Source organism: Echiichthys vipera (assembly GCF_963691815.1).
Source record: "Echiichthys vipera genome assembly, chromosome: 13".
Lineage (NCBI taxonomy): Eukaryota > Metazoa > Chordata > Actinopteri > Perciformes > Trachinidae > Echiichthys > Echiichthys vipera.
Genome location: NC_139838.1, coordinates 18,647,035 through 18,663,438, shown reverse-complemented (window position 1 = coordinate 18,663,438; position 16,404 = coordinate 18,647,035). Strand labels below are relative to the sequence as shown.

Sequence of the window (16,404 nt, the reverse complement as noted above, 5' to 3'; positions counted from 1 at the left end):
AGACATTTTAGATCTTTAACGAGAGAGTCTGCTTGCTTGACCCAGTGTAGTTTTACTGTAAGACTTGTCTGTGCCTCATTCTCATTCTAACCTGTCTATCCCCGGCTCTGCACCTGTCTGTCTCTCTGTGTAGTAAATGAAGGTGGTGTGAGACAGGCATCTAACTCCTGCCCTGACCCAGGAGAGCCAGAGAATGGAAAACGCCATGGCAATGATTTCAGGTACAATGTTCATGCACAAACTTGCACACAGGGACTTTAAATTGCATGTTTCTTCTCAAACCGAGATACACACAAAGTACAGTTTAGTTTATATGTCCCTCCTTTCGTCCCTATTCTTTGGTTTGCCTCACTCTGTGTTGTCCCTCTTTGTGTAATTATGTGTGTTTTTGTGTAGCATCGAAGGTGTGGTGCAATTCAGTTGCGGAGAAGACTATGTTCTTCAGGGAAGTAAAACCATCAGCTGCCAGAGAGTGGCTGAAGTATTTGCAGCCTGGAGTGACCACCGACCGGTCTGTAAAGGTAAGAGACAGGTCTCAATAAGCGTCTACTCTGCAAAAACATACAAATTACTGACACTACAGTCCAGACACAGATTCAGACAGAAAAATGCATTAAGCAAACACGTGAAGGTAAGACAACTCTCAACTTTGTAGTGCTGAGTTTATAGTGAAGAAAATCCCAGTTCAGTTTCAAACCTCTGGCTATAACATTATGAAACAAAACACTCATGCACATGTTTGAAGTGCAGCGCCTCACCAACAGCAAAGGAGTTATGATAGTGATTGTTCAAATCCCCAAATTCTGCTCCCTAGTAAAAACGCAATATACAGATAAGCACTACTATAAACAAGCACCAGTCATTATTGCTCAATATACCTTACAAATTGCAATTTTCAACACAGTTTTAAAAGTGACATGTAAAGATGCACATACAGTGCAGTGACAAGTGTGTATTATGTTTTCTTTGAATTGTTCTTTTCCCTCAGATTGATGTCCTTGGTCTGTTTGTTGTTTAATTTCTTGATATACAGTATTATGTAATTGTATGTGCTTTTATTATTTCATATGTACTGTACAGTAATTAGGACATTATTGCAAAAGAGAGATTGTTCTCAATGGCCTTCCCTGTTTAAGGAAAGGTTTCACTCAAAAGTGATTACAGATGTTAATGTGTAATGGGGACTAGAGTTGGGCTGGTGGACGATGCCGCTGCTGTCTGCTGACAGTCATCAACCACTGAACCCAACATTGTGATATTATACCCAGATGATCTGAGCTTCAATTTTAGTTTGCATGACTCGTACAGTCCACAATGAAGAGAAACAGCCTACACAGAGGTGCAGCAAGAGTGCACAGGGAGCAAGATATGTGAATATTTATTAATATCACATTTGAATATGAGTATATCATCACAGTTCAATCAGTTGAAATTAAGCTGCCCACAGGATGACCATCAGCCCACCCACCCACCTACAGCAATGATGTCATTGTCCATCATGATGCTTCACTGTGGACATCATCATATGCCAGTTCGTTAAACATTGCACAGCCCGAATTGGGGCAGATGTTTATTTCATTTATTATGTTCACTTAAGAATTCTGATCATTCATATGTTTAAGACATTCATATTTTGGCTTCCCTGGACTGAGTGTAGTTTATCATTTGCCACTGTTTTAGTTTCAGACTTGCAGCACAGACTCACAGACATACGTGCACACAGGGAGAGAGGGAGAGAGACGTAGAGAGAGAGAGAGAGAGGCATAGAGAGAGAGAGAGAGAGAGACAGAGAGAGAGAGAGAGAGAGAGAGAGAGAGAGAGAGAGAGAGAGAGAGAGAGAGACTGTCATGTTAAATGCCAAAGTCGTTTGTCATGTCTCCCTTCACTAGGCTTCAGACTGTGGCTGGAGACACATACTTTAACATAAAAACCAATATATAGTGGGGGTGGGTGTGAGAGAGAGAGAGAGAGCTTCAACACCTAACTAATAATCACTGAGGTACAGAACCGCAAGGGAGCGAAAAGTAGGGACAGAGAAAGTGAGGGCAGGAAAACCGTAGAAGGAGAGCAGAAGACAACGGGAAAAGCAGAAAAATGTCATACCTACTCTTTCTACTTAAATGATGGCCTCTGTGAAAGTACTTGCCATATCCATCACAAGGCATTAGCATATGAAAACCAGCTAAACTTTTGTGCAGCCGAGTGACTAAACATTTTGGAAAAACAGATTTAAGATGTGTTAATATGAACATTTGCAACTTTAACCCATTGTAATTTTACTGTTGGAGGAAACTTGACAAACTATTGAATCCAGCCAGACCTGGGGCTAGAAACATAAACGATGTGTATTTATAAAGGAACAATGTGTGGCGATAATTTCACATGTCACACATATTTCAGACCAGGCGTACACACAGTGTAGCTGATATAGCTGCGGGTGAAATGATAAATAAGAGACTAAATATAAGTTGAGAGATGGGAAACATGGTTTTTAGGTTGTTTGGCAATTTCACTCATCATGTAATTATTTTTACAAGCTACACGGTGTTCTGTAAGGTGTCAATCAAAGGTGCATTTATAAATTGGATTTAGATTATTTATGAATTTCATCCTTCATTACATTCATATTTGAGGCCTCTCCCTGTTAACAACTTAATTTAATTTTATCCTGAATTGTAAAACAGTTTAAGTCTGTTTCAACACGATTGCTATGACTGTATCATTGACCATCCTTTTGACATTTAATGATAGTGATGATTGAGATTTTACCATGATGAGAGTTTACAGAAATGTGTTGAATGACTATAAATAGCCACAGCCATGCGTGATGACAGCGGCACCATTGGAGAGCCTAGCCTCTGTGTCTCAGTAGGTGAATTTGCACTTTCTTTTACCGTATTTCTCAACGATAGGTCTAATGAGTGGTGGAATGACACACAAATTTCGATATGGGAAAAGAGTTGAACTAATATTTCAACATCCATTCGTGGCAAACTGTGGGTGTGTATGAGGATTGTTCACATGAGCACAGCTCAACAGTAATTGAGATTTATAAAACAGAATAAGACGCACTCACAGCTTTATACATTTACAAATATAATGAGAATGCAAAGTTCTGACTTTGTGCGTACACAGTCTTAGTGGTGAATGTGCACAGAGTTATATGCATGTGGCCCCAGGATGATGGTTTTGTGATGTGATATGTTATAGCTTATTAGCAAAACTTTCTTTCTATTGGCCCTGCACTGCGAGGTCAAAGGGTCAGAGTAGCGCCCTGGGAGCCTGCAGGGAAACAACATCTTGCTTAGGAACACCTGAGTAGGGCAGATAACAGCTAGCCCTTGGTCCTGCACTCTTGACCTCTGATTAAAGGGCCCAGTCAAACCACAAGCCTTGACTGCTGCCCTGGGTTTCTCTTGTGAACTAGACACACAGGGGATTAACCTTCATTACCCTTTTTGTTAGTTAAACAGCACAGATCCTTGTAAGCTGGCAGGATCTAACCTGGCCAATGTACTTAGGATATGACTTTCTCATTTGGGCTCTGATTGGTCCCTGCCAATCAACCTTATTACCTGACTCATTATCACAGATATTAAAGTGCTGATATTCTTTGATTGGCTCTTTAAGATAGTTAATGGCTGTTAGGGATTCATCATCACTAAATACTTTATAATGAGCACTTAAATATAGCTACTGATATTAAGCCAGTCACGTCTCACATTTACCTGCATGCGATGATGGGCTAAGCCTCCCTAAAGGGAGACTGCCAATGACATTAAAAGTCACTGATGTTGTCCCCCGAAGCAGTGACTGGTTAAAAAGAATGGCCTCTCTCACTGGAAAACGTTGGTCCTCAGTCAGCAGAGATCTTTGAAGGAAAGGTGTGTGTGACACTTTTCAGGGTTACTGTGGCTTCTGAGTAGCAGGTGTGCATTTTTAAAGTGCTGTTGAATCTTAAACACACTCGCTGGTATTCCCATATGGGCTACTGTTAAGTGAGCAACTTTTTGACAAAGCCATGACAAAGTGCACCATTCTGATTCATGGTTGTTGCTAAGTAACAAGGGACGGGGCTAGTTGATCTTTGTTATTTTAAGCATCTCACAATGGAGAGCACTGTTACTCAGCATGGACCCTAACACAAGCTGCATAACTCAATTTATGCTCCCCTGTGCTAAAAGTCAAACAGTAGGGAAGACTATTCATGGCATGCAGTGCTCACAGTTGACATGATTTTTGACAGAAAAATGAATGCTATGAAATTATGCAAAATGTATGTTTGTTTAGACAATATTGTTGGAATACACTTTTGTTTACCACTTGTGCAAGTACTCCTGAGTGCCATTGTTATGCAGTATATATCTGTCCTACTTTGCTGAAACAGAAAGACATCCATCTTCAAAAAATCTCATAAATCTGAGGATAACCATTGAGGTAGCTTGAAGGACAAGATACACATAACACTGGAGTCATATTTTTTTACAACAATGCTGAGGCTTTTTTGAGCTATATGCCAAGATTACTCAAAGGAAAAAACAAAATAAGCAAAAACACAACATTTTTCAATTGTAAACATGGAAATGGTATACATTTAAGGCTGGAAATAAGATGTTTGTGGCGGAGGCTTATCTGAAAAGCATAGAAAAGAATATAAAGATGCACCATTTTTGAACCTGTTTGCCCTTAGGGACAAAAATCCAATATTGAAATTCTGAATATAGCAATGCCTCGGAGGCGAGTGGCTAGTCTAAAGTCTAGTAGACCGTGAGTTGAATAAATGTTGCTGCAGTGTCTGAGGTGGTCTCTGACTCTTATCATTAGTTCCATAAGTTTTATCTTCTACCTTACTTGCCGGACACCATCTTTTACCAGTCTACAAACAAAATACAATATTGCTGATTGTGATGTTTGGTCTTAACGCAGTGATTTCCCTTTATCCAAGACTCCCATGGGAGACAATAAAATAATCTTAAATCAATGTAACATCATGCAGACATATCTAATCAAAAAGTTAGATATGTCTAGGAATCGGACACAGCAGGCTCTATTTTACTATTTTACTTTTTGCAATTTTGTGAAACACAGCACAATCTGGAAGTGGAGCTAGTGCAGGGCTACATTGTTAGTAGGATACTACAGAATCAGTGGGTGGGGGGGTGGTGGGCATCAGTAATGGCCAGACATCAGCTCATCTCATCTTCTGTTTAGACAGCAGTTTCCTGGCTCTAGGAGATAACCTGCCAATGATTATACGGCACCCAAAAATGCCTACAAAACCTATTTTAATCTTCTGAAGTGAGTTTTACAGAGACATTGCACTTCCTGGTAATACATAATGATGCAAACACAGTTTCTTCTTTTTGAAGACAGAGATATCTGTCCAGTTAGGCTACAACAGCAAGATTTAGTACTATAAAATGTTTCTAGCAATTGAATATATTTCTTTTTACTAAAGGGTATACTATATAGGAAATTATTTCCATTGTATAAACATGGAACTTGTGTTGCTTACCACTCAAGTATGGAAAATTCCAAAGGTTAAGTACCTATTTTGAAGGAACATTAATTTAAGGTACCTGCTTTATTTGAAGAGGTGGTCTGAGCTGATGGAAATGCCAGTGCAGTTTCATTCCAAAATGTGTTATCCAACAAATGAATGACCAGAGCACCACCTTGGCATCCATGTGTTAATTTTAAGCCACAAAATTACCAAACAAACGCAGGAGCAGAAATACTTAATTCCAATAAAAATGACTGCATGCCTCGGTTTGCACCTCTATTAGCTTTGTGTGTGCATGAAACTAAACAACATTTTTGGAATGAATTCCACAGGTGAAGTAGTGTAGGAGTGCAGAGCAGCCATAATTATGTTTACATGTTAACATAGCAACGGAAAACATTGTGTTCTCTAATGCAGTGTCCTTATTTAGTCTAAGTTGTTTAGTGCTGTTGAGCAAAAATGGAACGAGAGAAAGCTGTGTCGAGCTGAACACAGCTCATAGCTGACCTTTACATCTAGACCAACCAATAGCTAAAGTGGAACTTATTAATAACATTGAGAGAGAGGCAATCTGTCAGGAAGCATCAAGCCAGCAGATTTATTAAAGGGTCACCTCTGTCAAAACACTTAAATATAGCTAAATTTGTCATTTGGAACATTAGTGAGAAAAAAAAGTGAATGCATCTCAGAAATGTGCCCTTTACGTCACAGCAGTGAGCCAATAGAAAGCGACGGATACAGATTAAGAGAGAGAGAGACGGAGTGGTAATCACCTTGTTTAGTACATTAAAACAATTACAGCTAAATACATAACTAAATACAATTAAACTACAAAAACAACTATCACATTGCAATATCCTTCTGCTCAATCCTACAACACAGAGAGAGAAAAAGAGACAAAGACAGAGAGACAGAGAGACAGAGTGTCAGAGCCCATGTGGCACCTTGATTAATGGACAGATGGCAAGGCCACTAAGCCAACTCTCTCTCTCTGGTTTGTTTGTGTGTGCATGTGTGTGTGTTTGTGAACTCCATGGGGGTTCAGTTGATCTGCCTGAAAATACTGACTCAACAAAGGGTCCTATATGTCAACTGATACACACATGCACATATGTAGACTTGAACCAGGGAAAAAAAGAAACTTCACTGCACAAATACCACACTCAATGAGTGCCTGCCTCTCTGCACGTGTGTGAGGTTGTCTCTGTGTGTGTACCCATTAAAGCTTTGACCAGAGCGAGGGCCATTGGAACACAGTGTGCCAGCTTAATGATGTCATCAATCATTCTCAGTGTCCATCGGTCAGTCTATCTGCTCCTGCATCAGCAGCCTGTTAAAACAGGCCCATTTGGCCTTCCTGCGGTGATCTAAGTCTCAGTGTTAGCACATGAACTTCAGAAAAAAGTTTTCACCAAACCGTCACCGAAGGTGGTTCCCATTTTGCCTGATGGTGCTCGAGGCAGCGGCCGTGAGTTCGACTCAGACCTGCGGCCCTTTGCTGCATGTCTCGCCCTCTCTCTCTCACCCCTTGTCCTATATAATAAAAGATGGGAAAATTGCCCAAAAAATAATCTATAGAAAACAATACACAGTCTAATCATTGATAAGTAGAATGTATTTCTACTTTATAAAGTTTACTTAATACAGGGCGAATGACAAATCAATAGCAATTTCTTGGAAAAAGTGAGCAATAACAAAGTTTTGATTAAAACATTCTGCAGTTATTATAGTTACAAATGAGCACTGCGACCCAAGATGTATTTGTACCAAGAGGACGTTGCCGTTCGAGTAGCATGCCATTTCCACATAATTTCATGAAGTGTGTGCTTTTGAAAACTCACCCAGAAAACTCACCCATATGATCCGATTTTTTCTCTATTTTATTTATCTCAACCCCAAATCTGCTTATGCTCTCCAGTTGGGGTGCAAGGTCAGGCAGATAATCTGGAACAGGTAGAGGTTAAGTGTCCTTGGTGTGCTTAAGCAGGTTTTGCTGTATGGATGATTGAACCCAAGCCTTCTACTGTGGGGACGATTCACTAACCACAAAGGCCAAGGCTGAGAAAGCGGCAGCATTGGACTTTTAGTGAAAGACAGAGATCATACAGAAAGAAAAACACTTGTGAATTTCTGCTTTGCTCGAATGCTGAACCAAGTAAAACATTGTGAAGCTGAACAATGAACAAAACTTTAGAAAACTGTGAGCAAGGGCATTTGAGCTACACTATAGGCTTTGGCAATTTGATCCTTGCCTGAAACATCATTTAATATTGGTTCACATCCCATTGGTTTATGAGTGTGCATGATTGTGTGTGTTGGAGTGAAAGCGAGAAAGGGAAAATCCTGGGGGATTTCAGTTGATCTGAATACATAAACTCAAACAAGGATATGTTGTTAGACACACACACACACACACACACACACACAATCACTGTGGTTCCTGCCTAAAGCATTCAGTTAATCTCGCTCATAATTCCAACAATATGCTTTTAGTACCAGATAGACCTCATCAAATTTTTTAATTTGATCTAGAATTCATTATCACTTCAATGACAGTGGGGCCCTTTTGGCTTCAAGCCCTCTATACTGTGCTGTGTGCCAGTATAAGTAATGATGAGAGAGAAAGAGATACAGACAGACCCAAAGTTACGCAGACTGACTGAAAGACAAAGAGACTACATTACAAGTAAAAGTCCTACATTCAAAATCTAACTTAAAGCCACACACTGTTTTATTACTAACAGTGGATCAGATGGCATTATGTTATACAAAGAGAATTAGCAACCAACTGAGCACCTCTATGGAGCTTTTAGTGTCTTTTAGCTCATTGTTTTGTTTTTTTCTGGCCTCGTCAACGTAATTTCTAGCCCCAGTAGCCATCATTTTTTTCAGTGAAAAAGCTCTGATAAACCCACTGTTCACGATCTGCCCAGCACCAAACTGCAGACAGACTATTTTATCAATGTCCCAGTAAACATAAATTCAAATTATTTATTGTCCTCTAAAGAGGATCTTTAGCCTGGAAACCAAACTCAATATCATTGTTCTGGCCCCTCTCCCATACAGACAGATTTCCAGCGGCTTGACATTGTACAGGCCAATCACAACCGATTATCTCAGATCAAACCGTCAAACTTTATCGAGTCATCAAATATCACTCAATATTATGTTACTGTGTTGGCTATTTATCGCATAAAATGCTTTCAAAGACGCATTTTGGTGTACCATTTGAGAAATATTGTGACACCACTGCCATTATTTTACATTGACCCGCTGTTTCATGGGTCTGATTAGTGGTAGGTCCATACGTTTGCGACCAAAAGCATTTCGCTCTGCACCGTTGACGCCCGATTGAAAATCAAAATTTAACTCAGAGAGCCCATAGTAATCGCAAATGGGTATTAGTCTATGCTATACTAAAGGAAATTACATTTCACAGCCTGTACATCAAATATACAAAACAACTAACACTCAGAAATAGGATATAAAGAAATGTCAACAACACAACACAAGTCTCTGTTACAGTGTACCCAGGCTATTCAATGTGGGGATTGCTTAGGACACAAACATCCTCTGTCAGCTGTCTGTTTTCACAGCCAGAAGGGAGGAGGGTGAAACCTGTTGAGGGGGTGGCTGGATTGTGTGCTGGTCAGTGTTCTGCAAGTGCTAGTAGTGTCAATGACAACTATTTTAGAAGATACGTTGGTGACTTTCATGAGCTTGTTTCTATTGGTAAGGGTGAGCTTGGTGAAATCCCAGCTGGTGCAGTACAGGAGGATGAGTTCAATAATGGTACAATACAGAAGGTGCAGTAGGTGGGGTTCGTCTTCAAATCCTAGTTTAGTTCTGCGGATGATGATGAGGTAGTTAAAGAGGTAGTGAATGGTTGACACCAAACAGAGGATAAACAAAAGGCAGCTTTACAGAAGTATATTCAAATGTGATTAAAGCAACAACATAAACAGTACCACTGTAAAATCATCATACCTATGAGTGTTATACAGTGTTATCCTATTATGATTAGAGTATGGTTACACTCAATGTACTGTATATACATATACATAATATTGTATAAGCTGATATTTGCTTAAAAAACTTCACCAGCAAGTTAACTAGTAACTATAGTGGTCAGCTAAATATATTGCCGTAAAAGATAACATGTTAAGTAGTTGGGGAAGAATTATTTAATAGAAATACAAAGTAAAGTAGTGCAAAATTGTTCTTAATAAAATAACTTGAGTAAATATATTTCAGTTGCTGATGAGTGAAGCATACTAGAAGAGACAAGTAGAAGGAGACAGGAAGAAATCTAGAGAGAAAGAGAGACAGGTAGAGCAAATGATAGAGTGTACTGTAGATCATGAAGTATATGATGGCTTATACAGGGACCATGACAGCGTGAATAAAAGCTGCAGAGGGAAAGACAGAGAGACATACAGACAGATGCGGGGAGGCGCAGAGAAACGGGTGAAGTTCAATATAAATTACGGGATGTTAGCTCCTCTGGTAATTCTGGTGATAACTCTCGCGCTATCGCCATAGCAACACCCTGCTCATTCTGCTGTTGGCACGCTGATCGGATGGCCATTCGTTCAGGCCACGCTGATTGAGCTGTCAACGCACGCACATACACACCCTGTTACAAAGACACACATACACACTCTTTGAGACATGTAGATAAGTCATTTCTCATGTGCAACTGAAACACACATACACACACACACACACAAACACACACACACACACACACACACACACACACACACACACACACACACACACACACACACACACACACACACACTTCATCTTTGTGTATCTATCAGTTTATAAATTGCAGTGAGCTGAACACAAGAGAAGGTCAGTTGAAGATGCATTGAGAATTAGAGAAACAAGCTTCAGCTGGATTCAGTCAAGGGGGAACCCAGGCAGTGATCCAGAAGACAGAAAGACAGGGAAACACAGAGACACAGACAAAGAGACGGATGAAAGAGTTATAAGGTTGTCTCTAAGGGGTCTTGCACTTGTACTGGCACTCTCTTGCAGGATCTAAAGGACACACCCCATTACACACACAAAGAATCATAAACACACTGTTGTATGATTCTTTTTCTTGTCCCTTGACTTCTTTCTAACTTCTAAGTCACAGTACTGTTCTTGTGTGGGTGTTTGAAAGTAAAGCATTATTGTGAATTGTATACATGGGGAGTATGTGGGAATTATGTTTGCCTGCATGTCCTTGTAAGTGTTCTTTCACACCAAACTCTAATGTGACGCTGCTAAATGTGTGTGCATGCAAGCCTATTATTTTGCAGTGCTAAGTGTTTCTTGGCCGCAGTTTATATCATATACTATATGTCTTTGCATGCACACATGCACCTGTTTGTGAAATGTGACCACACAAGCGTTCATGCTTATGTGCTTTTGTTTTTTGTTTGTGTGCGCGGCTGTTAACTGTATGTGTTCCCACGGCCTACCGCTGAACAAACTAATTAAGGAACAAACACTACTTCAAACCAACCAGAAAATTACCTTCCAACTCTAACAGGACGACCCAAGGACAGACAAGCAGGTTTTCTATCGCATCCAGTCAGAACAAACAGCCTTATAAAGGCTTGGTTGGTTTCTCAAACAACTAGCATATGTCATTTTTAACAGCCCACTGAGTGGAGCTTCAGAGTTAGTATTTGTGAATCTCTATGACTTTGTGTTGACATACAGTACAGACTTAACTCAAATCACATACTGTTATTGTACACATTTTAGGGTCAGGCAATCATTTAAATTTTTATAATGTCAAATTGTTACTTGAGATTGCAGATGGTGGTTATGAGGTGAGGTGAGATGTGAATGTTTTTTATTCAAAAAAATTTTTTAAATCTATTTAATAGCAATGTCTTGTCTAGTCAAACAGCAGCTCTCTTAAACATTTGTAGCTGTGCTTGGTGTGACAATTTTACATGTCATGCTTAACTTTATTCTATTATTATTATTAGTATCACAATCCAAATCATATCCATAACGTTAACTACTCTTATGGAGTGCTTATGGATGAGCAGGCATATGGAGAATGGAGATGCGGGGTGTCAGATCTGTGGAAAAGAGATGGCATTTATGGCATGATTTGTATTTAAGGATTTAAAATTCCCTTGTGCTGATAAATGGGGCTCAGCGGCTGGACATGCCGCTCCAACAGAATCATCTCGAAATGCACACTACTGCACACATTATGGAGATTATTTTAATAGCATCTTAGTACTTATAGTAAGTTAGTTAAAATCGCCTTAATATAAGCGGGGGAAAAAATTGTATCGTTCATCCCTTAAATCGACGATATAGGATCTGGTCGGCAGTCGGAACAAGCCTAACATTTTTACACCACTGGTCAACCAAATAAGGCATCATTACTCAGGTAGACAGAAGCCATTGTATCTGTTAAATCATCCTGGGATATCTAATATAAGATGTGCATTGCCCCATGGAATATAATTCTTACCCGGCTAGTAGTTAGAAGTTGTTGACTTTCAATAGATTTTGAGAGTAAATTGCTGGTGAGTGTCTACTCTCTATCAATATTGGCTAATCCCATGGTATTTCACAGCCAATAGCTTCCAATTAAGTACTTCTATCCAGGGAGTTGTCGCTGACAGTATCAATAACATCTTTCTGACCTTCTTTTCCTCTTTCTGTTTCTGTCTCCATTTGAGACTCTTCTCTTTCTGTCAACGCACTCTTAGCATTGTATTAGTGTCACTCGTAATTGCTTTGACTATTCTGCTGCTTTTATCCACATGTGCTATATTTTGTTGTTGGATTTGTTCCGAGAGACTGTGGCTAAGCATAAACCTAATGGCTTAATTACAAGGTAATTGTCTCTTTGTTGTAGTGTCTCGATAGTACACAATTGTTGTCGCTAATACCACTACAAATGTTACAGTTGCTAATAATAACAATCACGTTTTGTTTTTCTGTGCACAGTGAAGACATGTGGCAGTAATCTTCAAGGGCCGTCAGGAACCTTCACATCTCCTAACTTCCCAATTCAGTACGAGAGCAATGCACAGTGTGTGTGGATAATTACCGCTTCAAATCCCAATAAGGTAAATCTTCTTCTCTCTCCCTTTTTATCTCTCTTTCTGTGGAACAAAAACTCAAGTTCAAATTGTTTTTAATAATTCACACAAATGGCTATTAATAATTTTGGAAGTAAATGGAATACGACCATTTGTTCTGTTTTTTTTGCATCACAGGTCATGTTTGACTTATACACGTGTGTCATACCCATAGAAACAGATATACACGTAGATGTAATTCACCACATTATATGTAAAAAAAAAAAAAAAAAAATGTATGACTTTAAAAAAATCAGGATTGGCAGAGCAAGAGTTGGAAGGGCTTACTATGTTAAACTCTGCTTTATCTTACTTAGTGAATATACAGTATATATATATATACCACAGCAGTCCTTACAGGCATTTACAAAGTTAGTTTAGCGGCATTTCTACATAATTGAAATGCGTTGATAATGATTGATGTAGGAGGCTCAGTAAATTATATGCTAGTCAGAACATATCAGTATCTAATTCTGTGTGATTGGTTAATCCTGTGAAGGGGCAGACGATAGGCTGAAGGTTAGATGGGTAGCTGCGATAGGTCGCTTTATGTCCCAGGAGGAACCTGATTGGTATTCAGGAGACACAGGACACTGGTGACCACTCTGTCGTCAATGGCAACACCTGCGTCAGCACCATAGGGATGCACATACATATTTGCGCACACACAGAAGCCCTTCAACTTACATGTGTGCTCAAGACAGACACAGTAGCTTGACCCCCCCCCCCCCCACCCCCCCACCCCCCCCCCCCCCCACACACACACACACACACACCCACACCTCACACCACACACACACACACAAACACACACATATCCTCTGGTGCTTTGCTCTTTCGGAAAAAACCTTTGTCTCTGTCTATCCCCCCTACTCTAACACAACTCGCCCTGTCACAGCCCAAGGCCTCTGGTTTATGGCCTAGAGCAATACATTCTCTGTAGAAGGCTACACTGTGCATCTGACTTCTGAAGGCTGATGCCCCTTCTGTAGCATGTAAAGTGCGTGTGCGTGTGTGTGTGTGTGTGTGTGTGTGTGTGTGCGTGTGTGTGTGTGTGTCTGTGTTGAAAATTAATGTTTATGTATTATGTAGGATTATGGATATTGCCAAATAGGTTGACCTGAATGAGGACCTGATCAACTGGAGCTATGAGCAGTTTTTATAGCCCCTTATCTTTAAAGGATTTACAGAAAGTACCCTGTCGTATACTATAATGTTCCACTTTATATCATGTACATGCCATGCACCATGCTGCACCATATATGTCATGCAACATACTGAATCATATGTATGCCTTTTATCACACTACATCATATATACAACATGTCATGCACCATGTTCGACAATACATCAAACCTGAGGTGTTCACAACAGGTCTGTAAATTTGTACAGAACCTGACCTGAGCAGGATGGACATTCATTCAGGACAAACAGATACAGTGCCCCAGGGGCTAAGACACATATCACATATACCAGATCACCCCGGTTCAAGTCAGGCTTGTCATCCCTTCCAACATTTCCTCTCTACCTCTTGACTACTAGCAATAAAAGGCACAAAATAAACTTCAGCTCACCTCAAAAGCAAATGGAAATGATGGTAACATTCATCAGTTAGACTCTTTAAGATATTGTTTTAGCTCACCTGGTAGAGCAGGTGCCCCATATACAGAGGCTAAAGCCTTGCTGCAGTGACCCAGGTTCGACTCTGATCTGCAGCCCTTGGCTGCATGTCGCCCCTTCTCTCTCTCCTCCATTTCCTATCAGCCTTCAGCTGTCCTGTCACATAATGATGCTTATAAATTTGCCCTATGGTATGATTTTCGACTATATTAGGCTGACCGGTAGAGCCCTCATGAGACTGGAACGGTTGGGAAGGACTCAGCCAAGACCTCTGCACACATCAGACTGGTGGATTATGACCAAATCAGACATTTTTCTGAATGAGAAGTAGACAAGTGTTAAATAAGGTGATTAGTACCATGTAGTCCAATACCATTGTTTTACCCCTTCAGAAGTATTTATATTGACATTTTAACAAACAAATACATTGTGATATATACCATTACTGTCTGTGCTTCAAATTATACATGATAAATAATAATGTATTATTAAAGATAATTATAAAAATTTCAGCACATACCACTGAGCCCTACTTATTAATATATGAAGCCCATTTAAAGAGCTTGATGAAGTCACAAAGCTAAAGTAAGGGATGAGCTGAGCATGTCATAGTGTGTCAACTCATTTAGTAAAACAATAATTTCCCATCTTCTGTCTTGGCAAGTTGTTTTATTCATGCGGGGCACCTGTGAAGAGGCACATGTAAGAGCATTCATATTAATGATATCATAGAGAAACTCAAACCTCAATATGCAAATGTAGATCTTGCTCGTGGATTCACATCTTTGGTGCTGTCAGACTTGTCTTACTGCTGTCAGATAAGTGTCATTTCTTTCCACTGGTTTTTGGCAGGGTTTAAAGAAAGATGCTTTAAAGTTGGTGAAGCCGATAACATTAATCAATTTGAAGATATGCTTTTTCAAAAAATTATATGTTTTTAAAGTTTTGGAAATGCTCCAATGGCTTGCATTATGCTTTATAGGAAGAAGCCAAGTTTTAATCTGAGAAGAGCTGTACTTTAACAAAACCAATATGGTACATTTCAGTGCACATTTATTTAATGAAAAGGGGGGATCAAACATTATAAAAGCTTTTAATATATTGTTAAATCACATAAATGGCTGAACCATATATCACAATGATTGATGATTAATTTCATGGTTGCAAAATAAGTTGGTTTGGTCGTCAGACATCGGCCACCTTCTAGTTCAGTCTTTGCTCACAGTGTGGGTTGAGGACATTTCAATGTTCACAGGTTCATGTTGTTTTAGATATATTAGAATTCACAATATATCATGTGTCAAGTGAGTAGTTGTAACAGGACATTGCAGGTTCAGAGACACATCTAGTGGAGTCAAAGGTAATTTACAAAAGCAAGCTTATGTTGGGCAGGTGGCAGAGGCAAACAAACAATTGCAGGTAACAGGCAAGAATAGAGTAAAGAGTGGGTACATTGCTGATCCGGCATATGGGCAGTAAAATGCTGTCCTCAATTAGGAAGTTGATGAGGGAATGAGGGGCAGGTGAGAGGTAAGTTGATCCCCTGAGGAGAGAGGCTGCAAGACAGGAACACACACACAAACACACACCCACACACACACACACACACACTGGAGAGAGTCTAAGGCTGATGAGGGGGAAGGAGGTCATGGCGCAAGCACCGCAATACATTCAGAGTAGAGGAATAGTGCCAATTGAGCCTGCCTCTCCCACTACCAGAACATCGCTTTTCTTATTGCTTGTACGCGACTCTCCCTATTTCATACTTTACTCCCTTTCTCTCATTCCATCTCTCTCATTGCTCTTTTTTTCACTTTTTTTACACTGCCCAGCCTTCTTCCTTCCTCACTCCCAAGGCACTGTCTTCAGAATTACCCAGATTCTTCATTAAAGAGTCCAGCCTGAAACCATCAAATTACTATGTAGAAAGAAAGAGTATAGAGAGGGAAAATAAGAGGGGGAGGGCACTCATATTGCTGTCGCTATTGCACCCATTCCCACACATATTCTACATTTCTCATTGTCTCCTTGTACTCTAGAGGTAAAGAGACATACGGTTTATATTGCACACCGTCTTTTTCTCGTCGTTTCTTTCTGTCTATCTCAGCCCCATTCCTTCTATCCCTCTCTGTCTGCCCACCCATTTGCTCCCTCTCTCTCAGGTTAAGT

General features: G+C 39.9%; 1 protein-coding gene across 1 annotated transcript in view; it reads left to right on the top strand.

Annotated features, from left to right (window-relative positions):
• LOC310956123 (CUB and sushi domain-containing protein 3-like) overlaps nt 1-16,404 on the top strand; it is a gene marked incomplete at both ends in the record, with an annotated part of 334,390 nt that overhangs the window by 212,744 nt on the left and 105,242 nt on the right. Inside the window, 3 exons of the mRNA XM_083926253.1 lie at nt 134-221; nt 397-521; nt 12,482-12,603. Of these exons, the coding sequence (XP_083782379.1) occupies nt 134-221; nt 397-521; nt 12,482-12,603 (335 nt within the window). The remainder of the gene's footprint in view (nt 1-133; nt 222-396; nt 522-12,481; nt 12,604-16,404) is intronic.